The sequence below is a fragment of the Ictidomys tridecemlineatus genome, chromosome 6 (genome assembly GCF_052094955.1).
Source record: "Ictidomys tridecemlineatus isolate mIctTri1 chromosome 6, mIctTri1.hap1, whole genome shotgun sequence".
In the NCBI taxonomy this organism is placed as follows: Eukaryota; Metazoa; Chordata; class Mammalia; order Rodentia; family Sciuridae; genus Ictidomys; species Ictidomys tridecemlineatus.
Genome location: NC_135482.1, coordinates 24,536,659 through 24,562,042, shown reverse-complemented (window position 1 = coordinate 24,562,042; position 25,384 = coordinate 24,536,659). Strand labels below are relative to the sequence as shown.

Here is a 25,384-nt window from a genome sequence, read left to right as displayed (position 1 = left end):
CATGGAACTTAGAGAAATGACTTGGTTACCAGTGAAGTAAAACTATCTCCAGGATGGAACTGAACGCTGCTTCTCAGCACATAACAACATTGCCACAGCCCATCCATGAAGACAGGAAAACGGATTGTGTTCATCACTCACAGGGACGACTGTCAAAAGACCAGCACATAAATCCCCTACTAAGCTGCTCAGGGGTCTGTGAGCTGAGGCAGAGGTTTTCTAGATCCACTTTTGTGTTTTCAGCAGTGCAAAAATTCTTCAGACATCCCAGGCAGGTGGGGAATGGGGGAGAACTGCCTGATTGTTTTGGAGCAGGTAAACCACCTGGTTTGCCTTGCCTAAGATCTCCTGGGATTAACCTGGGAACCTTCTTCCTCCACTGAGCTCCCACCAGCACTCCAACCACCATCCCCAACAGCAGAAAGAATGCCACTCTGGATTCAGCATTTGAGAGCCACTGATGAAGTGATCTTTTCCTTTTGGGGGGTGGGGTGCTGGGGATTGAATGGGCAGACTGATGCATGCTGGGAAAGTGCTCTACCACTGAGCAACACCCCCAGCCCTAATATAAGCCTTCAACGGGCCTCTAGGGCAAAAACCCAAGCATCTTGCCCACTAGCAGTGGAGAAAACTTGAAGTATTGTCCTAGAAATGCAAACCTTCAACAGCTCCTCCTTGCGCAAGACTCAGCCTCTGAGGAAACCTTTCCCCTTCCTGACCTCTCCCTCCCTCTCAGAGTCCTTGAAGGGCTCAGGGACTTGGAGGGCAGGAAGAAAAGGCAACAATAATCAGTTGCTCTCCCTGGAGCCCCTGACCTCAGGAAAAGCCTGGGAAGGAACATGGATAATGTCCCGAGCACCCACAGAGTTCCTGGCCCTTTCCCCACCTGCCGGACTGGAAGGGCAGCTGCCTCAGGATGCTGGGAGGCATTTGGGCACCCTCTGGGAAGACCTCTGAGAAATCATGAACCTACTTCCCTGTGCACAATGATTTGCTGTTTTCCATAAATTGCTGGTGGCTTGGGGGCAACGCAGCTGATAGTCGCTCCCTGGGTGAGGTGGCCAGACTTCAGGGTCAGAGGGAGAGCCTCTAGGGACACAAGAGTAACTGGCTCTAAAATTAGACGGTTGGCTGGGTAGGATGACATCCGTTGTTGCATTTGATTTGAGGAACTTTCCAGTCTCACCGCAAAGAATGATGTCGGAGGGTTATTGTATTGGCCACAGGTGGCACTTGACTAGCAAGGCGTGTGTTAGAGGATCTGGAGCTAGATGTGGATTCAAATCTCAAATCTTATGTTCACTAGCAGTAGGAGCCTGGCAAGTTCCATAATCTCTCCATGATCATTCGCCTCCATTGCTAAGTAGGAACAATAACAGTCACTAATTAATACGGTTGTTATATTAAATGAGTCTTAATCCTCGTGGTGCATTTAGAACAGCGCCCAGCACGTAATAAGTGCTCAGTAAATGTTAGTCGTGATCATTAGGGTTAGATAGTGAGCAGAACTTTCTAAGTGCTAGGTTTGAAAGCCTGGGACTCTGTTGCCAAGGGAGATTTGAGAACCTTTTCAAATATGGGAGCTCAGGCCCTGGCCCCAGGGATTGTCCAGAAAGAGAGTGTGTGGCGCCTGCTTTCCCCCTCTACCTCATTCCCCTGACCCTGGGGAAACCCACCCCCTGTCACAGGGGCGCCTTGTTCCCTCCAGCTACTGGCTTGACCGTGTCTGCCGCGCGCCTCCCCGGAGCCTCGCTCCCGCGGTTCCACACCTGTCAGCCGCCCTCGCAGCCTCCCCTTAGTCGGAGCCCTGGGCCTCGGCCGCAACCCCTTCGACCCTAGGTCCGGGTTCCCTGCTCCCCGCGCCTGGCGTATCCCCCCAGCTGCTCTCGTAAACAAAACCCGGGCGTTGGAGCAGCCCCGCAGGCGGACGAGCGCGGGAGCCCGCTCCGTGCGCGGTTAGCGCGCCCTGGGAGCCCCGGGCGAGCCAAGGGGCGATGGTGGCGGCCGCGGAGGCAGCGGCAGGGCGGCTCAGCTTTGTTATGAATAGATGAAAGAGGCCACCTACACAGTAACCCAAATTACGAGACCTCCCTCCTCCCTATCTCACCGAATCAAGAGGGGAGGGGAGATGGGCGTGGAGGGAGGGCGGGCGGGCGGGCAGGAGGCGGAGGGCGGAGGGGAAGAGGATGAGGAAGGGGGCCAGTTGCATCCCACTTTCACAATGGGAAAGTGAAACGCACAAGCGCACCCAACCTCTCCAGCCCTCCCCGCCCGCCTCGCTCTCCTCCGCCCGTCCCCTCCCTTCCCCTCCGCGCCTCCCCGCGAGCGCCAGCGCTGCACAGAGGAACTCCGGAGAAGGAGGGCGAGGAGGAAGCGTTGCCGGAGCGCGCAGGGCTTGCCGCCGCCGCCGCCGCCGCTGCACAGGCTGCCGGAGCGAGCCCGCCGCGCGCCGTCCTCCCCGCTCTCCTTTCCGGGCGAGCCACGGGGATGGGGCGGCCGCGGGAGCCCGAGCGCGCGCAGGAGCCGCCACCGCCGCCGCCGCCGCCCGCGTCTCCGTCGCCGCGCGCCTGAGCCGCGGTCGCCGCCGCGCGCCCTGCCCGGGGGCGGCCCCCCCAGCCCCATGGAGGTCTCCCGGAGGAAGGCGCCGCCGCGCCCCCTGCGCCCTGCAGCGCCGCTGCCCCTGCTCGCCTATCTGCTGGTGCTGGCGGCGCCCGCCCGGGGCGCGGAGGAGTCCGTGTGGCGGTCGGAGCAAGCCATCGGAGCCATCGCGGTGAGCCGGAAGGACGGCGTGTTCGTGGCGAGCGGCAGCTGCCTGGACCAGCTGGACTACAGCCTGGAGCGCAGGCTCTCGCGCTTGTACCGGGACCAAGCGGGCAACTGCACGGAGCCCGTCTCGTTGGCGCCCCCCGAGCGGCCCCGGCCCGGGAGCAGCTTCAGCAAGCTGCTGCTGCCCTACCGCGAGGGGGAGTCCGACCCCGGAGGGCTGCTGCTCACCGGCTGGACCTTCGACAGGGGCGCCTGCGAGGTGAGGCCCCTGGGCAACCTGAGCCGCAGCTCTCTGCGCAACGGCACCGAGGTGGTGTCTTGTCACCCGCAGGGCTCGACGGCCGGCGTGGTGTACCGCGCGAACAGCAGCAATCGCTGGTACCTGGCGGTGGCCGCCACCTATGTGCTGCCGGAGCCGGAGACAGCCAACCGCTGCAACCCCGCAGCATCCGATCGCGCCACAGCCATTGCGCTCAAGAACACCGAGGGGCGCAGCCTGCCCACCGAGGAAATGGGCCGCCTCAAGCTGCGCGAGGGGGCGGGCAGCCTGCACTTCGTGGATGCCTTTCTCTGGAACGGTAGCGTCTACTTCCCCTACTACCCCTACAACTACACGAGCGGCGCCGCCACCGGCTGGCCCAGCATGGCGCGCATCGCGCAGAGCTCCGAGGTGCTGTTCCAGGGCCAGGCGGCCCTGGACTGCGGCCACGGACACCCCGACGGCCGCCGGCTGCTCCTCTCCTCTAGTCTGGTGGAGGCCCTGGACGTCTGGGCGGGCGTGTTCAGCGCGGCCACAGGAGAGGGCCAGGAGAGGCGCTCCCCCGCCACCACAGCGCTCTGCCTCTTCAGGATGAGTGAGATCCAGGCGCGCGCCAAGAGCTGCAGCTGGGACTTCGAGTTGATCCTTCCCAACTGCGTAAGTCCTGCTCCCGGGGCCAGGCTAGGAGCGCTGCAGCCCGGGAGCCACCGCCGAGGCACCTCGGGAAAGCGGGGGAGGCAGAGATCCGGGTGACATTTATCAGGTCTTAGGAGCACACCCCCTGAGACCTCAGGCTACTCTAAGGCACAGCCTGAGGTCCCCAGAGGGAGAGTGTATAAAGGGGGTGGGCAGGGTTGGAGTTGGGCTCCAAACTCTACTAACTGCATCCCACTGCTATCCTTCTCTCTCAATTGCGGACGCTTGTTTGAGCCCGAGTCTCCCCCACGCAGCCCCCTTTCCCTCCTCGCTTCACCAGACTCCTCTCTGCTGTGCAGTCGCAGCAGGCATGTGGGTTTGACTCTCTTGGTCAACACAGTTACCAAACAGTGCCCTCAGCAGAGAAGCCATTGAACCTAAAGGGCTCGCTGCCACACCCCAGCCTTTGTGCCCCCACTCAGCCCCCTTCTGCAACCCAGACGATGAGGTCTGAAGAGTTGGGAGCCTGCTCAAGCCGGGTAAATAAATGCGAGCCCGAGAAAGCCGCTCACAGCACCCCCAGCACGACCCTGCGCAAGGGGGCGGGGCTGTGGCTGGGTTGAGGGTTGCTGTGGTCTCCAGCTCCGGGAGACACTGGGGAGGCAGGAGGCGGCTTTGTGGGTAAAAAAAAGCCTCACCCTGGAGGGGAGAGCAAGGGAAAGTGTTGGGGTGCTACAGGCAGTCCCTGGGCTCCCGATTGCTGGACTACATTGCGGGGCTCATTGGCACCACCCCTGGGCTGTGCCTGAAGCAGGCAAACGAGGCAGGTTTCCCCAGGGCTCCCAGGGCGGCCACGGCTTGAATCTTGAGATTGGCAGTTCTTTGACTGGATAATAAAGCGGCAGTTCAAGAGGGTCCAGTGGATGGGGATTATGGAGCCATTGTGCACTTCTCCGGAGGCCGTTTCCCTTCCAAGGCTGCTGGCACATCGACTCCACATATGCCTCCTGAGAGGGGAGCCTGCTGAGAGCCTCCTTTATAACTGGACAGAAATCAAAGAGCAGAAATTAACGGCTACAGGTGTTGCCATTGTATGGGTATAAAATGAGTCAGAGAGAAGTCTCCACTTGGAAAATGTGTGTGCGGGTGCAATTGTTGTTACCAACAGGGCACAGGGGAGCAGTGGCCCTAAGGTGTGTTAATAAGTGTCTAGAAGGACACCCCCACCCACCCGGTTCTCTGCAAAAGCACATCTTATCAAATATTAGCCCCAGTGTCCAGGAAGGATCGCTCCTTAGATGGCTCACTTGTTTCTTCCTCTCTGCCTGTCAGCTGGGACAGGCACATAACATCTTCATCATAGGGATAGTTTTTTAAAACATATAAATAGCACGCATTGCTCCCTAAATGACTCAGTCTTGCAATACATGTTATCATTTAATATTTAATAGCTCTCTTTATACACCTTTATACTCGAATGGTTCAAGTTTGGCAAAAGCTTGCCTTCATTTCTCTGTCAAAAGTCTTGAAAGTACCCCGCCCCCCCCCCAAATATTACTTTGTGTCCAGCTTTAGGTATACTTGGTCTCTGGGGTTAATGACAAGAAGACTCAGAGGCCCACAGCAGGTAATAATGGTGGAAGTCCAAGCTTTGCCATCTGACAGCTGTGTCGACATGTGGAACCAAAACATTTCTCTTGACTGCATCTAACTATTGGGTCCTGGAGGACTCAGTTTCCTTCCAAACCCAGCAGCATCCCGAATGCACTCAGAATCCACATTTTGGCTCCATCCTATGTTTCTACTTGTGCTGGGATGGGAATGGGGAGGGGCAGGGAAAATCGCAGAGCTGCTTATCCATCTTCAGGGGAGCTCCTGAGAGAGAGTTGCCCCTTGGAAATCAAGCAAGGGATAAACATATGCTGCCAAAAATCTGGAATGGGAAAAATAAATAATGAAAACAGGTCCCTTCACTGCATTTCTCACTGCTGTTATTTATCGAGAACTCCCAGTGAGCTCAGAGCTGTGTATTCTGAAAGATGGGGTCTCTACCCCCTGAGCTTGTCATCCAAGTTAAATAATATACTCGGGTTGGAACAATAGCATGTCATGGCTGCACAGGTGGGAGCTTGGAGTTTTGCTTTTTTTTTTTTTTTCTTTTTTCATTTAAGTAAATTCCTTGCTGCTAGTATGCATTTAAAAAGCCTTAATGGAATTGAATTTTAAGAGGAGTTTGAATGAAAATAAAGGTGGTAGTTTTGATGAAAGGGCTGATAGTCTTCTAACCTATTAACTAGGCAGATAAGATACTTAATTCAACAAATATTTGTTTGATACCTGCCAGCAGAAGCAATGCTCTGTGCTGGGTGCCTCCAATTTTGCCACTGAAGGGACAATAGTAGGTTACAACCCTGTTTAATGGGGTCATGGGATCCATGTGCCCTCGGTTGTCACTCAGAAGAATGATGTCATTTGGTTACATTTGTTCTGCATTTTATTTTCGGGTCTTGAATGTGTTTTTGAGAGACATGCTGAATTATAGGTGACAAAAAAAAAAAAAAAACAGGAGTCAAACCTGAAACACTCTAGAGGGAGCCTCCATAGATTCCAACAGTGATTCCTTTAGAGCAAACACAGTCATTTTACCAGTAATCCACAGGCAGCAAGGCACAGCAGCTGGGTTTGCTTGCCTCTGCCTCTCCTCCTAGCTGCACCTATATTTTCCATCTTCATTCAAACATGGATAGGAACAGAACTGAATGGGTTGTTTTCCTATCTCTTGATTGGTTCTCTTCTTTTTTGGGTGGAGGAGTATGGGGCACTTTACTGCTGAGAAATATCTCACACTCTTTTTATTTTTTTATTCTGAGACACAGTCTGGCTGAGTTGCCTAGGGCCTCACTATGTTGCTGAGGCTGGCCTCCAACTTACAGTGCTCCTGCCTCAGACTCCCAAGTTGCTGAAGTTGCTGGGATTACAGGAGTGCGCCACCAAGCCTGACTTGGTTCTCTTCTTATTTCCTGTCCTCCTGTTGGTTGCGTCTCCCCTTTAACCTTTACTGCTAAGGATTAATTTCCAAGGTGCTTGTGCAACAAGTTAGCGGCTTGCACACATGGACGTTTCTTATTCTATCTTGCCACCAACTTTGATTGCACTTTTACAACTACAGCAGGTTCACCACAGTCCCCAAATGTGCCAAGTCAGGTGATTCCTGCAGACCCTGTAGAGACAAATACTCCTGATGACTACACCAGTGCGACCCTCAGAGAAGTGTTTGTATTCAAGTTTGTGAAGATAGATTGTTCCAAGCTATTCTGACTGCTGCTGCTCTCTGTGGGCCCTGGGGATGCTTGTGGTTTAAACATGGTGGCTACCCCTCTGTAGACACTGAGGGTAATCTGTTTTCTTGTAGTTTGGTCCTCAGGACTGACTCCTCTAGTTCATTCCAACCCTTGCCAGTGGGAGAGTTCCCCCTTCTTCCACACACATCATTCTAAAGGCTGATGTCATTTGAGTGTCATGCATACAACCACAGAGCACTCACATGCAGCCCCAGACACAGCCAGCTGCCGTGTGTAGAAGTGGTATCTCGGTTCCACCCAGCCTCGTGACCTGTGGGCCTCAAAATCCACAAACTTCCCACGATGTTGACTCCTCTTCTGCTTCTGTTATGATTCTGTTGAGCCATTTGCCGTCTGTAGACTAGATGGGGAGTTTTTACCTTCACACACACATCTGATACACAAGGATAGATTCAAAAGGACAACTGCGACCACAGCACCCACTTAGAAAGAGGGAAAAAGCAATCATAGCTACAACGCACTGAATGGTTATTATGGCCAGGTTTTGTGCAGAGCAATTTACATGCCTTATTTTCCTGTTGATTTTTGGTCACCGTATGAGGCAAGGAGTGTAGCTATTAGGAAGATTATGGATGAGAAAATTGAGACCCAGAGAGCTTGGTTAGGTTCTGTAGCTGGTAAACAGCAGAGGATTTGGAACCTGGGGGGTCTAGTTCTAGGACCTGTGCTTTTAACCACTGCCATGGGCTGTCTGTCCTCACAGACTCTGAGTTTGAGTGTTGGTCTACCCTGCAGGGAGCAGGTGAGGCCCCTGTAACGGATATGATAAGACCAGCTGTTTGTGGATGTACACATAGACCACTGCCAAGGTCACCGTTTGCAGCTGTGACCACCTGAAGTTCTGGCTCTGGGAGGGTTTGTGCTTTCCCATCGGTCATCTTCTAGTCAGTGCTGGTGTTCTTTGCACTCAGTGTAAATGACCTCAGAGGGTCTTCTCTATTGAACCCCATACATAGTGTCTGGCATGGAGTCGGGGCTTAAGAAATATCTGTTGAATGTATAAGTGAAGGATCTTAGAGAAAGAGAGGTTTTCTATAGTTAGCAGCAATACCTTCCTGAGCCTGGCCACCTTTCATTTCCTTAACCCTCAACCATTGTCTTTTTTCTTAATTTCTAATGCTCCAGAGTCCTTTTCTTCCCTAGTCCTAGGGAATATGGCATCCTCTGGGATTCTGGCTCTTATATCCCTGCTCATTGGAACAGCTAGGCTGCTGGTGTTGCTAATCTGGAAGTCAGCTCTGACCACAGAAACCCAGGGTAACTGGGTTTTCAGGGGTTAATAATGGGCACAATTGTGCCTCTCAAATACGAGAGGAAAAGGCTTTATGCTATAGGGTAGAGGTTCTTAAAGTGTGGTCTCTGGACCAGCATCATGGATATCATCTAGGAATTTGCTGGAGATGTCAATTCTTGTGCCCTACGTCAGACTTACTTAGGACTCTGGGGGTAGGGAGCTTTAACAACTGTTTAAACAAACAGTTTGAACAAGATTCTCTCAATGTTTTAACAAGATTTGAATTCGTGCTCAGATTGGAGAAACACTGTGGTAAGAGAAAACCATTTTCCTTGTATTCCAAATGAGAATGGGATCCCCCTGGGATGGGGAACTTGTCCTTTTTTTTTTTTCCCATTGCATTTTACATAGGGCCATAAAAGGAATCCTACTCATTTCATGACCCCTGTATTCCTTATTCTCTCCCAATTACTCAATGGCAACAACTAGAAAGCTTCTAAAGCCTTACTATTTGTGGGCTCATAATCTCAAAAACCTATAAGTCAGAGTTTAATCATCTCTTTAATTCTTGCATAACAACTGTTTACTTGCATTTTACTCCAGCATGGGTAGGAATTTCTAGAATCTTCTTCTCTGCTGTGCACTCAAACCAATTCCACACTCTAAACATTTCCTCTGGCTCTGGGGTCTTTTCTTCATAGCATCAGCCCTGATATCAGTTGCTAGCCTACCCAGGTACAGTAGGTTGTGAAGATCTACTTGAATAAGCTCAAACAAGAAGATGAAGGATTTCATGGACAGAAACGTGGAATTACATGGTAATCTAGGAAAAGGAGCAGTCCTGTGTAATGGTCCCATGCACAGTCTCTAGAGCCAGGTCAGCTGGGACCAGCGCTTACCAACAACTGTGTAGCCCTAGGAAAATTATTTAACCTTTCTGTGCCTCAGTTTGACCTGTAAGCAGGATCCTGTTTGCTTCTTGGGTTATTGTCTGGATGTATAAATTAATACATGAAGAATTAGCCACACTTGGCCCATAGTAAATGCTATCATAGGCACTGACTATCACAATTAGTAATAGTAATGAATGGAGCTCCTTGATATGGAGCTGGAGGGCGCTTCTGAACTCAAGGCAGCTCCAGGGAACCCGGCATCAGGAAATGATTGATGCCCATTTCAAGGCTTCACCTTAACATAGCACGAGCACTTCTCTCTGTCCTGCTCCAAGTGTCTCCCGGCTTCCTTTAGAGTCTGCCTCCACCTGCATGTGGCTCAGCCTGCCTTTGTCCCCAGTCTGCATCTTAACAGACAGACTTTCTCCTTTTGCTTTGGCTACTACTGGCAACGGCTTTCTGTGTGACTTAGTGCAAATTATTAGGAAAGAGAGAGAATTGGGTTCAACTTAGCTTTTCACACCAGATGATGAACCCTTGTTCAGAGTAGGTATTTGCTGCTCTTGAGACAGGTACCAACCTCGAATCTAATCAGAAGAATGGGGACAAATACATGAGGGTCCCCAGCAGGCACTGTGATGGAACAGCCAGACCGTGACCAACATTTTGACCATAATACTGCGGCATCATCTCTGCCTGCCTTAAAGTTTCTTGGTGACCACTTCTTTCTCAAACGTGTTGGCTTATAGATGAGGGAGATGAGAAATCATAGAGTCACCTTGGGGACAATTTGTATATATCATAGCCTGTTCATTGGAACAGGAGCACAGTAGTAGTAGATTGGTTGGTGTGTTGGTTGGTAGGTTGTTTTGTTTTGTTTTGGGTACCAGGGATTGAACTCAGGGGCACTGAGCCCCATCCCCAGTCTTTTTAATATTTTATTTAGAGACAGGGTCTCACTGAGTTGCTTAGCACTTCGCTTTTGCTGAGGCTGGCTTTGAACTCGCCATCCTCCTGCCTCAGCCTACTGAGCCATTGGGATTACTGGTGTGTGCCACCACAACTGACAGTTGGTTGGTTGGATTTTTATTAAATGCGCTCATAGCTTTTCTTAGTGATATTGTTCTATTTTGATGAAGTACTAATTTTTATATGGTCACAAAAATAAATAAAACTGTGACTTACATTCACAGATCCTATAGTTGGTGTCACATTGGTTTCACTGATTATGTGATAGTTACATAGAGCATTTTTCTCAGAGAAGTTATTGGGGGAATTTGACCCTATTTCTTTCTCAGGGCTCTGGCCAATGCAGGAGTCAGCAAACTTTCCTATGAAGAGTTTAATCATCAATATTTTAGTCTTTATGAACCTTATATGACCTTTGTCACAATTTCTGAGCTCCCTTGTTGTGTTGTGAATACAGTCATAGAGGATCCATCAATGAACCTGCAAGGGCTGTGTTCCAATAAAACTTTATGGACACCGAAACCTGAATTCCTTATAAGTTTCACTCGTTATGAATTATTCTTTTTTCTTTTCCCTCAACCATTTAAAAATCTAAACACAATTCTTAGCACATGGGCCATTCAGAAATCAGGCAGCAGGCCAGCTTTGGCCCACAAAGTGGTGATTGGCTGCCTCCTGCTATCGTGGAAAGAGCGAGAAGGAAACAAACCTTCACACAGGGTTGGATACAGTAGGAGACATTTAACAGGAAGATGCCCTGGAAACTTCCAGAAGGGGTGTCACCCTCTCCCTGGCAGGACCTGGGAGGCTCCAGAGAAGTGACGCTTGAGCTGCGTCTTGAAGCTAAGTGGAGAGGGCAGAGAAGGGAGTCTGGAGAGCGGGCCCAGCGCACACAAACGGGATGTTGAATAAGCTTATGAGCCACAGGCTGCTCCCCCTGGCTGAGGAGCATCCACAAATGAGCATGCAGGTCCAGATGGCGACAGGCTTAATGAGACGGGCCAAGGTGGTTAGATTTGATCCCGACGGTCAGTCACCTTCTGACTTTCCAAACCTTGCCTTGAAAATAAATACCTGGCGTATGCCCCTCATTCCAGCTACTCTGGAGGCTAAAGTGGGAGAATCACAAGTTCAAAGCCAGCCTTGGGCAACTGAATGAGACCTCATCTCAAAATAAAAATAAAAAGGCTGGGGATGTAGCTTAGTGCTAAGGTGCTCCTAGGTTTAACACCCAGCACCTCAGAGCATGGTAACAAAAGCTCCATTGGTACAAAAGAATAGCAAATCATCAATAACCTGTTGTCCTGGGTGAGTCTGTTACAAATGCTGGGGGCTCTTAGTGAAGCAGGTCATTGAAAGGTTCCCAGACCCTACAGCTTGGCCCGCTTCCTCTCATGCCTGTCCTCGAAGCGTCTCAAAGGAACTTCTGCTGAGCAGGATGTGAAAACTCTAGCTGTAGCCACTGGAGGATAACGGCAGGGTCATTAGTGTACACAATCGGAGAGTGTTCTAGAAAGAAAACTCAGAAGTGGATGAGGTGAGACTAGAGGCAAAGCAGCTGATTTGAAGGACAGTCATTGGGTGAAACAAATAATCTCTCAAGTTTCTATTCTGTGGCCAGCAGAGTGTGGAAATATTTACATCAGCAGGAAATAGGGCAAACAATATGCCATGTAGCAAATAAATAGATATTCATATAAAGAGAGCTGAAATTTATAATATACTAGATATATATTTATGTACTATATACTTATATACTTTCCCAATTCTAACTCACTTAATTCTCATCATCACTTTCCATGTGGGGAAACTTTGTTACTAATGTTTTATAAAGAAGGAAACTTGAGGCATGTCACTAAGCAGGTGATGAAAGAGCTATTTGAGTGGGGTGTTGGGGACAGTGCTCTCTAAGGACGTCAAGTGGACTCCAGGAAGATGAGAATGGACAGTGGCGGGCTTCCCCTTGGAGAGCTGGAGTGACCAAGGACAGGTTCCAGGGACAACTTGGTCAGTCTGAAGAGCAAAAGGTCCACGTGGTTGTGGACAGGGAGAAAGTAAATAAAAAGAACTAGAGGACAGCCCAGGACAAGGAAATGGTAGCAGGGTCCTGCAGGCCCCTTAGGCTGTGGGAAGAAGATTAGATTTTATTCTCAAAGCATAGGAGAGCCTTTGAAGGGAAGCGAAATGATTGGATTTGAGTTCCTAAGTAATGGCTGCCCGGTGGGGAATGGATGAGAGACGGGCTGCAGAGGAAGCAGGGGAGCCCGCAGAAGGCTCTTTGCCATAGTCCAGGCAAGAAATAATGTCACTTTGGTCAAGAGTGGTGACAGAGTCCTAGTACAAAGCGACACAGATGGGTTCTGTTTATTTGCCATAATCCAATGGGGGGATATTGAACACCTGACCCAGGAGTGGCCGCGTGGGTGGAGAGGAAGTGAAATCGCTTTTTAAGACAGTGTTGAGAAGTGTTGGTGACACATTAGAAGGGGAGGGTAATTGTTGATTGGTGCCTTTGGGACATCCAGGAAGAACTTCTAAGTCAGAAGTTGGCCATGGACATGCGCACGGGGCCGGGGCAGGTGGGGATATGCTCCCTAAAGCCTGGAGTGTACCAGGCTCTGTTTGGGGCGCACACAGCTCCATTTGAGTTATATGTACCTTGAGTGCTATCTTAGTGTGGTTTCTGTTGCTATGGGGGGAAAAAGAAAAACCTGAAACCAGGTAATTTATAAAGAATGCATGCTAATTTGGCTGTTGGTTCTCGAGGCCGGTAGTCCAGGAGCATGGTACGGCATCTGCTTGGCACCTGGCAAGGGCTTTCCTGCTGTACCCACAGCAGGGCAGAGCGCATGACACGGGGAGACGGAGCAAGCGTGCAGTAAGGCCGTGGTGGGGGCCCTACCCTCACAAACTCGTCCAAACCTAATTACCTCCTGAAGTTCAGATGCCATTAACGTTACATTTCCAACACATGGGTTTTGGGGTCACATTCAGACCACAGCAAGGGGAGTGGCTAGGTCAGCTCATCTTCCAGGCATCCAAAGCCTGACACACATGCTGAGGAGCAAACGATCCCAGAACTGGGAAGAAAGTGCTCATCATCTACTGCAAAAGGCAGTGATTACAGAACTGTGAGGTGAGCGCTTCCAGGAGGCTCCAGCCCTGGAGCTGTGTTTATAGGAAGAGTAGAAGCACAGGAAGGAGATTTCCTGGTGGCTCCCCTACCAGTGAGGCGGGATTCCTGTCCTCCCCCTCCTCCCCCAGCCGGGTTGAAGAAGCACGTTATCTAACACACCAGCTGTTCCTGATCACTGCTCCTTGGCGTCTTCCTTAGGCTCCTTTCTCCATCGGTGACCCCTTTTAAAAATTGGACTCCAAGTGCTGACCCTTGCTTCTCTGAGGCAAGAGGAGGGGGTCACCCAGAGCAGCTGGTAGCAGTGGGTGTCATCTGGCGTCAGACTCTTGGGCTTCGGGTGCTTCTCTTCCTAACTCTGGAGGTTTTGTCCTCTGAGGAGGCCCATAGAGCCTTTTTCAGAATGTTTTTCAATGCATAAATTTTTTTTTAAATGATTGCAACATAAACCAATTATATTCATATGCAGATACATAATTCTTTTTGAAAATTTGAGATATAGTTAATGTGTCTTAACACATGCACCAGCAAGATCTAGCCGCAGTAACTATCCTAATTTCAAAGTAGAGATGAACTTGAAAGATATTTTGAGATATCTACAGCAACTAGAAAGCGATATGAAAATATCTGATTTCTTTTGGTGACAAAGTCACAGGTTTAGTTAATACTTCTGTGGCCTGAATCCAGAATTAAAGGAGATGCTACATTTCAGTTAGAGCTTGCTAAAATAAAGATTTCCTTGAAAATATTTTTTACGTTGTCCATGGATCTTTATTTAACTTTTTTTTTTTTTTTTAATATCTGGTGCTGAGAATCGAACCCAATGCCTCATACATGCTAGGCAAGCACCATACCACTGAGCCACAAACCAGGCCCCCAATTGTTTTCTTCTCATCCTGTTTCATGGAGTCCCTGAATTCTGCCCCTAAACTGTGTAAATGATGGCACCCTTGCTTGGACCATTCCTCCCAACTATCAAGTGTTCAGAAACCATGATGTGCAATGCAAAATGTCTTGTTTTGTTTCAGAACCCACTTGGTTTATTCTGACAAGAGAGGGTTTATTCTCATGGTATTTTAGAGATCAAGAACTTGGCCAACAGCAAGCGCTCCATGAATAATGGATGGATGGACAGATGGACAGACAGACAGACAGAGAAAACTGCATGACTGTCTGATGGAGTGGGAGCTTGAACCCACGTATTGTGTATTCTAAATCTCTTGCTTTTTTTTCTTACTCTTCCATGCTATCATCAGCAATTTTTATTCTAAGGAGTTAAAACAATGCTAGGCCATGTTCATACAATTATTATTCTAATCATGGGAAAGAACGGTCCTATTATTCTTTGCTTTGGTCAGAGCACATGTCAAGTGCTTTGTTTACTCCTTAGACCCACATTTTTAAGTCTACTGTGTCTGTAGACTGTCTATGGACACAGAAGGAGACAGATGCCAAAACTCTTACCAGCTGTTGATGAACTTTAGATGAACTATAGAAAATATAGAGAAGGTCTAGGGCTTGGCTCAGTGGTAGAGCGCTTGCCTAGCATGTGTGAGGCACTGGGTTCGAGCTCAGCATCACATACAAATAAATGAAATAAAGGCCCAATGACAACTAAAGAATCATTTTTAAAAAATCACATCTTCTTAAAAATAAAAAGAAAATATAGAGAAGGCCAGGATACATGGTAACAGGTGTGGGGCAGCTCTCTATTGCTCCCCAAGGCATATCCAAGGCCCATTTGTTTACAAGGGACAAATCTTGGCTCAATTAAAGAACTCTATAATGATTAGGCTTACTTAGCAGCATCTCCTACTGCCTGATGAGATATTGACCGAAAGTATTCAAACATTGATCCATGTATGTTTTTATTCATTCAATAAACATTCATTGACAACCTACTGCATGCCAGATGCTGGTGTATGCCACATTCAGAGTATAGGATAAGATACTCTTGTAGACCTTACAGTCCATTGGAAAAATGGACACTAACTTAAAAATTTAAAACTGTAAATATAATAAGTATTTTGAAGGACATAAGTGGAGTGCAACGGCTCAGAATAAGCAACTGGCATAGGGATGGGGTGAGCTATGCTCGACATCCACGACTAGGGGAAGATTAACTTGAGATCTGAAAGGTTGGGGGGGAAAAACAGCCCGTGAGGGAGTGAAGGGGAGGCGGGATGGGAAGGAGGAGGTTTCAAGGCCCTGAAGCAGAAACTCGGTAATATGTCGAAGACACATGTTTCTGAAAGAAAGCCACCCTGGGACCCGAAACAGATGAAGGAGGAGAAGAGTGGCAAAGAATGAGTTTGAAGAAGTGGTGGGGGAGCAGCTGGGTAGGGCCTGGGGAGGAATATAGGTTTAATTCAAAGAGTGCTGGGAAGACAGGGAAGAAGTCCCAGCAAAGGAGCCACATGAGTGATTTTCTGTTTTAAAAGATCTCCCTGCTACTGGATGGCGAATAGATGGTGGCTGTGAGGGAGAGGCCAGGAGGCTCTGGCTGAAGATCATCAGGGGGGTGATGGAGGCGTGGGCTGGGTAGAGCCCCTGAGATTGCTGGAAAATTTGGCCCAGGTTTTTCACATACTGGACAGGGGGAGTGATGGAAGAGAGAAGTGAGTGAGGAAGACCAGAGAGGAGCAGCGCTGGTGCGGAGATGAGCCTGGACAACTATCTTCCAGCCACACAGAAGCCATGGCATGGATCCTAGTGGTTCAGGGCACCATGACATGGCTATTTGGAAAGGTCGGGGAGGGGCTTTGGGGAGCCAAAATGCTGGGGGCCCTATTGGCATTTTGTGGACAGGGTCCTGCTTCACAATACCTTTATTTTATTTATTTATTTATTTATTTATTTATTATTTTTATGTGGTGCTGAGGATCAAACCTAGCGCCTGACACTACCGCTGAGCCATATCCCCAGCCTCTCAAGTTGTCTTTTAATTGAAATTAACCGTAGGGAGGGGAGGGAGATTTAGATGTGGGGTATGAAGCAAGGAGGAGGAAAGATACAAATCCTGGATGGTTACTTCAAGGGTGCGTGGGACTGGCAGGCGGGAGGTCACTGGAGCCCTGGGGGGGAGGAGGGGGTGCAGGAGCAGGTGGGAGGGTGAGAAACGCATCCTGCAGCACTCTGCTGCCTGGTAGGGCTGCCCAGGGTGTCCCTGAACTGCTGTCCTTGCCTCGTTCCTCCTGCAAACTTTGAACGTTTTCTTTTGATCATTTGAGTCCCCCATGTAAATTCACCCCACAGAGGAGCAGAGAGATGCCGTAAACTTAGAACCCGATCAATGTTGTGTACTCCAGAAGAATAGAGAAAGCAACGGGAGTCTTAATGGCTAATCAAGTCGCTAACTCGGGTGAATAATTGTTCATTTGGTTTCCCTGGATTGAGGAAGGTCATTTGCTAATTATTTTCACACACAGGATTTGATTGGGGCCTCGCAATAATGTGGACAGGCAGGGCATGTGATATTACCACATCCATTTTACAGATGTGGTCACTGAGGTTGATTTGGGGACTTCACTGGCCCATATTGAGCGACCTATAAGAGCCAGAGCAGGGGCCAGAACTTGGGTGCAGGGCTTTGTCAGGGTTTTCCTAACTGCAGGTGGACCCCTGTGTGAGTCAGGAATAACAAACAGTGGAGAAACCGCTTAAAAAACATGTGCGTCCCATGGGAACAGAGCAGAATTAACTGCCCAAGAGAAGCATTTTATCAATGTGTAAGAAATTAATAAGAACCCAGTTGGTATTTGCCCTTGTCCTTATAAGGAAAAACCAACATACACCAGTCCTTTTAACACCTCTGGAGGTAAAATGCCGGGCTCTCGCTGGGCTCCTGACACAGAGGCCCTGCGTTTTGCACATTTTCTCTGGGCGTTGCCACAAGAGCAGCAGTGTGGCTGTGAACACCTGACCTGCACCTCCCGAGCCTGTCCATCTGTCACACGATGGAGCAGGGCCGCAGCATTGCTCAATGTTTGAGTAAACATTGAGTATGCAACTGGTGCCCTCTAGAGTTGTGCAGTGCACAACAGGAGAGTGTTATTGTCAACGGAAAATAGTGCAAAGGAGCTGCAGGAAGGTCAAGCTGTCCTCATGACACAATCACTGCTCCCTGTGTATATACACATGTGCACACGCACATGCGTACACATGTACACGTGCACACATACAACACAGGCACTCAAGCATATGCACACACATGCACGCACACTTACACACATGAACACGCATGCACACAATACACACGTATATATGTATGCATACATACACACATGCACACTTACATGCATGCACATGTGTGCACACAAATATGCATGTACATACGTATGCATACCTTCATATATGCACACACAATATATACACATGCATGCACACATGCACAGATGCGTGTGCACACACATGTGGGCATGCACACAAGACACACATGTGTGAACACAGGTACATGCATGCACACATGTGAGTACACACAGGTGTGTGTGCACACACATGCACCAGCACACTCCTTGGTGTATAGTCTGGGTGACCCAGAGCTCCCACTCCTTCAGCCCAAACTTCACTAGAGACAAGATAGTTCTTTTCCTCTGGCTGAGAAAAGTTTTCCCTCAGAGCGGGCTAAGTGTAGGCGTGCCTTTGTGGTTAGACATGGCAGGAAGGCAAGGCAGAATGACAACTCTGAGGGAACCAAGAAAGCCCAAAGGGGAGACAAGGTTTAGAGCTAAATCAAGATTGGATTTTGTCATGAAAGGCAGAACTGGCAAAAGCATCATTACACGGCATTAACCTTGTTACACACAGACGAACAAGCAGAGGCTGGGATTCAGAAATAAATTACACATAATAAACTAGACAGAATAGGCTGAGAGCAACATTAGCCATTATGCCCTAAGGGGAGAGAAGGGCAAGATAGAAAATAGGCTGGAAAAAAAAAAAGAGTAAGAATAATTTCTGGACACAGGGGGCCGGCTGCACCATTCCCCCCCTTTTTCTGTGTGGCTCCCTAGGTATTAACTTCATTTTTGTAAGAAGGCTTCTCTGGAGCCTGTCTCTCTTTTGTTTTCATTTGCTGAAATGAGCATAAGAAAGCCATTCAGAGGGCTCCTTTCTCCATTCACGGGGACCTGTCCATTTCTGTGTGTTTCCAGCACAAAAGAATCCATTTCCATTCAGCCAGAGCAGTCCCTTGGGTTTTCATGAGGCCCAAGCCTCCTCTTTCCTATTTCCTCCCAGGCTCTCTTATAATTGGCTACAAAATCCTGACTGTGGCGATGGTCCTCCAGGCTGGCCTAGTGTCTGGTCCAACAAGTCATGATTCTCATTTCTTAGATAGTGGCTTGCTTTTGGTTCCAGGTAACAGAAAACGCAGTCATCAGTGGTTTAAACCATGGTACCTGTTGTTAACTTACAAGAAGTTTAAAGGTTGGAAGTCTGTGGCACAGTGGTGTCCTCAAGAACCTAGGGTCCCTTGTCTTTCCCCTTCACCAGGCTTAGCCTGTTAATTTCATCTGCCATCTTGAATTTCATGGAAGCAAAATGGCTACCACCAATCTGCACATGATTGCCTAGAGCTACTGTATTCCAGGGGAAGAAGTGAGATAAGATAGCTCTTAGGCTCTCCTCAAGAGCCTTCTCCTATGGAGAAAGTAACTTATTCCCAAAAGTCCCTCCTGTGGACATCTTACACCTCACAGCCCAGAACTAGGACACCAGAACTGGCCACACTTAGCTCTGTGGGGTAGGAAAGCAAGTATCTGACAATAGAAAATGCAGTTGCCATTTGGCTTGATTTCTGACATGCTTAGGGTTATCACTATCTGAACAAAATCAGGGTTCTTTCGGCAATGAAGGTGGGAATAACGGCCATGGTGTTTGTGTTTTTTAAATAAGGAAATGATAGCAAGCATAGATTGTGTGTTGCCATGTGCCAGACATCCTTCTGAACTTTACTCCTTTGGTGTGCAAAACAAATGGATGCTATCATCATCACTCCTATTGTATAAAGGAGGAAACTGAGTGACAGAGAGGTTAACTAATGAGCATGAATTACTTATCTAGAAAGGAACAGAGCCAGGATTCAAACCCAGGCCATCTGGCACACTACACATACTGCCCCTACTGGGTGAGATGATAAAACACAATACAAGGAGTGGCACCAAGAAAGTATTGATACATGTTAGTTGGTCTTATTGATAGTATTATGACTTCTATCAATTATTTCTTCTTTTTTCATAACTATCCTACCAATAAGGCCCATTAGCCTTATCAGTTAAGAAAAACAACTCCCAACAGAGTTAGGTCATTGCCCATCACCTATAAGTGTGAACCACACTCAAATGCAAACGATCCCCAGGAGGTTTTCTATATCATTAGCCTCTCAAGTTTGGGAACATGGATTTAATGGTTGTACTCCATACCTATGCTATTGATCTAGGACTTAATTTGAAAAAATACAATTGCTGAGAACCAGTCAGAAGTCAGGGAAGGACAACAGAACAGGGGTGATAGCAATTTGGAGCCAATTTTTTTTCCTTGTCCCCCATCATTTTTTGAGATGCCTCTGTCATTTGAAGCCAGCCTTTCACAAACAGGATGCCCATGTCACCTTAGCAAAGGCCACCCATGGCATCATTATTCTTGCTAACTAGAGTAGGTATGTTAATGAAGCATCTACTATATACCAGAGTACAAACACTTGAGTACAGTGTCCCATTTGGTCCTTGTGAGCAATCCAGAAGCCACAGGCTCTACTCTCCGTGTTATGAGATGACAGGGAATGGAGTGCCCCAGTCAAAGATAGTGGAACATTCTGGAAACCCAGACATTCTAGAAGCCCAATTCACTGAGTTAGCCTCTGTGCGATACTCAAATATTTAATAAAAATAATAGCAGTGGTCAGCGGATCTTACATTTGAACAATTCTGGTTTTCTTTTAAAGCAAGATGTGTGATGTGGTTTTATTTTTTTTTTTAATGTAAAGGTCATCTGATTTTTCTTCTTCTGCTCATAGTCACGAGGCTTCCTTATCTAAACAGTGACCTATTGTTCCAATCCTTAGACCCACAGAGATTTTTTTTTTATCCCTTCACTTCAATTTTAACAGGACAGTTCCTCATCTTTCCTGCAGCTTGAAAAAGTGCTATCTGTTAACAGGGGGAGAAAAAAATCTCTAATGGGCTTTTCCAAAAATCTCCTTAAACTGAATCCGCTATAGAATATTTTATGCAAATAAGCCACTTTCTCTAAGGTTATGACATCTTTTCCTTGAAAAGTGATCAGGGCATTGGAGAGATCCCCGCCAGCTTATCTATTCCTCACAGCGCAACTTCAACAAAGAAATAACGACAGCACTTAAAAGGCTTCAGAAATCAATTTAGTCCATGAATCCATTTAGTTTAGATGGTAATGAAACTTGGTGGGTTTAAAAATAATGAATATTTAATAAGACATAAATTGAAAGACATAAACACTGTCGGCAATAATATAATGAAGTTAATAAGACTTAGTCTACCCCTGCCCACCTACCTCCCTGCTCCCCAAACAGGGCCATTTCAGGAGTTGCTGGTCTGCTGAGCTCAAGTTTGCAGGCTCTTCATTGGCTGAAACAGAAATGTGCCTTTGAAAACCTTCGTGCAGTTGGGAACCCAGCTCTGGCAGATAAAGTGTGCTATCACACTGTGTTCAGTAGCTACAGACGGCACTGGCTCTTTCTAGCTCCCTGTCTTCCAGAGATTTGTGTAACAAACTCAGTTTCCTGTCGTTGAAGGCAGGAAGCAGCATGAGGCACTTCATTCCTTTTAAACAAAAAGGAAAAAGACATTTTGGTCGGCACCCTCTCTGCTCTGGGTTTAAAGAGGGGCTTTATTTAATGATCAGGAGCAAGCATGTGATTACATGCGCTCAAAGTCTCAGACAATTTAAATGCTTTCGGGTTAGGAGTTAGGCTTTTTCGTTTCCTCTTTAAAAGCATCAGCTCCGGGTCCAGCCCTAATACTGGGGTTCTTCTTAAGCCCTGTGGTTGTGTCTGGCCCATGGTCCACGGTGGCATCTTGGCCTCTTTGCCCCCTGAATCGGTTACCTTGGCTTTGGGCTTCCCAGAGCACTTTTCTTGTCCATCCAAAATCCTTCCTCTCTGCCATCCCACCCAATAGGATCCTCTGAGTCGCATCTTGGGAAATGTTTGTGTTTAACGTCACGGAAGCCAATGCCTAGCTAAAATGAATTGCGGCAGGCTACTGCACACAGCCAAGTGTAGGATGGTCTCCCTCCTGATTCAGCAGTGGGCTCTCTTGGCAATAAAGTAGAACTCGGCTTCATACATCAGCTGGGCGAGTGTTAAATGGATGGCTAGCTCGCTGCTGGCGATCAATACATGTTAATACATAGTAAACAAATCTCTGTCTGTGGGTTGGGCAAGCATGGTGATTTCACCTGTAAAGGGGATGACAGCTGCTCTTGGGGATCTTGTTGGGGGAAATGTATTTGGAGTCCAGAGTGGGGTCCTTCCTAAGAGGTCATGCATGACATTTTGTTTGTATAATGAGAAGTATTACTATTAAAAGAAAAATTTTTTTTCTCTCTCTCTCTTTGTGCGTTTGTGTATGTGTTCAGAAAGAAGGGGATAAACCTGAAAGAGTTCAGCCAATTGCATCATCCACCTTGATCCATTCCGACCTGACCTCTGTTTATGGCACCGTGGTAATGAACAGGACTATTTTATTCTTGGGGACTGGAGATGGCCAGTTACTGAAGGTTGGTTTTCTGTGCCTCCTTGGAATGTCTGATTTTAATAGCAATCCATTTTGCGGGGTGGTTGTTGTTTGCATTTTGTATTTCTTATGTATGCTCCTGAGTTAGAACCTGAGACCATATCAACCGGGTTGTTTGGTCAACCCCTGGAGAACCCTAGAAATGGCTTGGGGGAAATTCTGGAAGTGTGCATGTCGTGACCCCTTCCTTCCTGCCCCCCAGCATGTAATGAAGCACCAGCCACCTTGAACTGGAAGAACCAGCCAGTTTCTCTTCCTTACTCCTGTGCTGCTGGGTGAGGTGACTGGGTTCTGCCCGGTCCCCATCCCTGAGTCACCTTCCTGAGACATTTAACCTTTCAGTCCCGTCTCTGTTACATTGGAAATGAACAAAGCACCTGATTTCTCACAACTTCAAAGAGAAGAGAGATTATAGGGCTTGAAAGAAGAAAAAACAGGTGTTCCTTCCTTCCAGCCCACTCGCCACCCACAGAGGGGGTTTGTTTTCTGCCCTTTGTACCAGGCTCTGCAGAGAGGTTAGAGAGCTGAAATCCTTTGAGACTCCTCTTGACTTTCATGTGGAAGGACTATTTTTTTTTTTTTTTTCCCCACTGATGCACCCTGGTCAAGTCGAGATTTTGAGGAGAGGATCAAATCAGAGATACTGGAGGACTTCTCTGAAATGATCCAGTGATCACTTATCAATGTCATCAGCAAGCCCTTACTGAGCACCTCCCACGGCCTCCAACAGCATTCATGGTTGGAAACTGTGCTGTCTTGGTCACTCCAGAGGGATGATATTTCCTTGGCCTCTCTGCAGTCAATCAGCTGACTCTCAGCTCAGATTCTTAATTGAATACTGGCAGATCTGTTTTCCCAGCACATCTCCCACTGTTAACTAGCTGTGTGACTTTATGTGAATCACTTAACCCTGCTGGGCCTCCATTTCCTCATCTGTAAAATAAGATTATACTAGACAACCTAGAAAAACCCATTTTTTTTTTTTTGGCTGTTTCCGACTCTGTCTTCTGCACATGTATCCCCTGCTCTAGCCAAACTTGTTTATTTGCTGTTCTCCAAATGTGATTCATGTAGTCCTGTTGCCACACTTTTGATCACACTACCCCCAGCCCGGAATGCTTTCTTTCTGTTCCTCTATTTCTGTAATTCTGTTTTGGTGGGGCTCAAACCCCATCTCCTTCTCTCTGATGATGTCTCAGCTTGGAGTGAGTTTTCTCTCCTCTCCTGAAAGACCCAGGATAGGTACCACTCTTCTTCTGGCTCATTACGTATGTCTTGCTTTGATACCCAACCTTTCCTCTCATGTTTATCTTGCCTTCCCAACTTGCATTTAAGCTTCCTGAGAAAGGGCCATGGATTCCCACAGCCCGAGACAGTGCCGAGTGCCTGGTAGGCATTTGATTTAATCTGTTTCCTTTGGAGGAGACCCAGTAACATATGGGAGGGAGTTTGTTTGTATACACATTCTTTTAAAATATACATTGATCATCTTTGCCGTTGGGTTGGCTTTGTTTCCTGGGGAAAGGTGAATACCAATCAGTCATCCTGCCCTTGTCCCTGATGTCTGGAGCCACACTCACCTGGTCAGGCAGATCAGGCCCATTAGCCTGGCAGAAGAAGTTCCCATCCATCCTTCCTGGGCCTCCTCACCAATTATGTCTTCAGATTTGGGATATTTCTGACGCGTGTTTTGACAAGAACACAGTTTCCCCCAAGCTGAGCCAGCCGAACTGTTACATGGTGAAGTGGAGGTGAAGGAACACGGGGCTATAAATAGTTCCCCCGTGGGTCGGCCTGGTTTCTCCTGTCCTGTCTGTTCACCCCTCTGGCCATGTGCAGCTGGCCACTCTTTAGTGGTGTCGTTCCACCAGAGGGTGGGACTGAACTGCAGCGTTAAGCTGGCGAAGGAAGTCTCAGTGGCCTTGGGATCTGCCTGGCCACATTTGTAGCCTTGTTTCAAGGGTTCAAATAACAAGGGCAGGTTGGCTCTTGGTTGTTTTGGGGACTGACATTTACACAGCACTTCCAATAGGTCAGGTCACTCCACATCTACTGACAATTCGGTCTGCTCCAGACCTACCCTAGGGGGTAGGTCAGATATTCCTATTTTACAGATGAAGGAATCAAGGCCCAGAGACATTGGGTGATTGGCCCAGGTCACTTGAGGCAGAGTGGAGATTTGAAGCTGTATGGACTACAGAGACTGCACTGATATCCCCCATGCTACACAGACTTTGCAATCTCTGCCCAAAGCCCTGGCCATATCTCCCTGAAGGGTCTGGGGGCAATTAGGAAGCATGTGGACATGGGTCCCGATGCTCCCGGGGTGGGTCAGGGTTCCTAGAGGCACAGGGAGGAATCCCAGCCAGACTAGAAGGCAGACCATGTGACGGAGGGACCTCCTCACTGGCGGGGTTCCTTCTTGGGAACACATCTCCCCAAGAGAGTTTCTCTCGGGACGGATCCCTCCTCTTCTGCCCCTCAGGAGGAGGTTGCCAGTGATGGATTTGAGCTGGCTTGGCCCTTCAGGATGCCTAGGACAGCCTGGCAATTCCCAAGACTCCCTCCTGTATCCTATGTGCAGATTCTTGGATGCAACCCCTGAAATTACCCAGAGACCCAAAGGCCTGGGATTGTGCAGATGATTCGAAAGCCACAGATAATCCCCCAATCCCTTCATTCAGAAGCTGTGCGCTTCTCCCTTGCCAGACTTGTCACCAGAACTGTTAGAAAAGACGAGCCTTGATAGACACAAGCTTGGCTTCCAAGCCAGAGCGTGGAGGTACTAATGAGCGGTAGAAAACAAAACGGCAGCCCAGCGCAGACAGTGGGAGGAGGAGAAGAAAGAGGGCTTGGATCACCCACAGCCTGACTCATCAGTTTCGGAGTGATCAAGAGTCAATGGCAGTCTGACTTACGCCAGGCACTGTGGTATATGCCTGGCTGGAGGAGAGGCAGGAAGCAGCAGCTCCATCCACCACCAATAAAAACCCAAATCTTCAATCTCTGCAAACCTCGTGGAGTTTTAATATAAAAATTCGGTGCCATTTTAAACCTCACGTTATTTAAATAATTTTTCCTCCTACGAAAGTACTGTATGCTCACGTAGAAAGTTGCAGAGTAGCAGGGGATGAGAGGAAGGCAAAGAAAAAATTATCCTTAATTGCGTCATGTAGAGGCAACCGCTGTCAGCATTTTGGATTCTTTTTTTACATAGTTGAGGTCAGACTCTATCCAATTTTGCATCCTTCTTTTCTTCAGTTAATGAGGGAAGAAGCTTATATTAAAATGCTACTGCAAACCCTTTGTAAACAGTATTTTTAAATAGCTGTATCATGTTCTATTATGTGAAAACATC

The 25,384-nt window shown here is 48.1% G+C and overlaps 1 protein-coding gene across 4 annotated transcripts in view; it reads left to right on the top strand.

Annotated features, from left to right (window-relative positions):
- The first annotated feature begins 2,197 nt into the window (after positions 1 to 2,197).
- Plxnc1 (plexin C1) overlaps positions 2,198 to 25,384 on the top strand; it is a 145,240-nt gene continuing 122,053 nt past the window's right edge. For 3 of the 4 annotated variants that reach the window (XM_078053000.1, XM_005324463.2, XM_078052999.1), the window contains exons 1-2: positions 2,200 to 3,682; positions 21,869 to 22,009. In XM_078053000.1, the coding sequence (XP_077909126.1) occupies positions 2,621 to 3,682; positions 21,869 to 22,009 (1,203 nt within the window). In that variant the 5' untranslated portion in view covers positions 2,200 to 2,620. Of the gene's footprint in view, positions 3,683 to 21,868; positions 22,010 to 25,384 lie in introns of all 4 variants that reach the window. The other variant, XR_013440389.1, reaches the window with a different exon arrangement.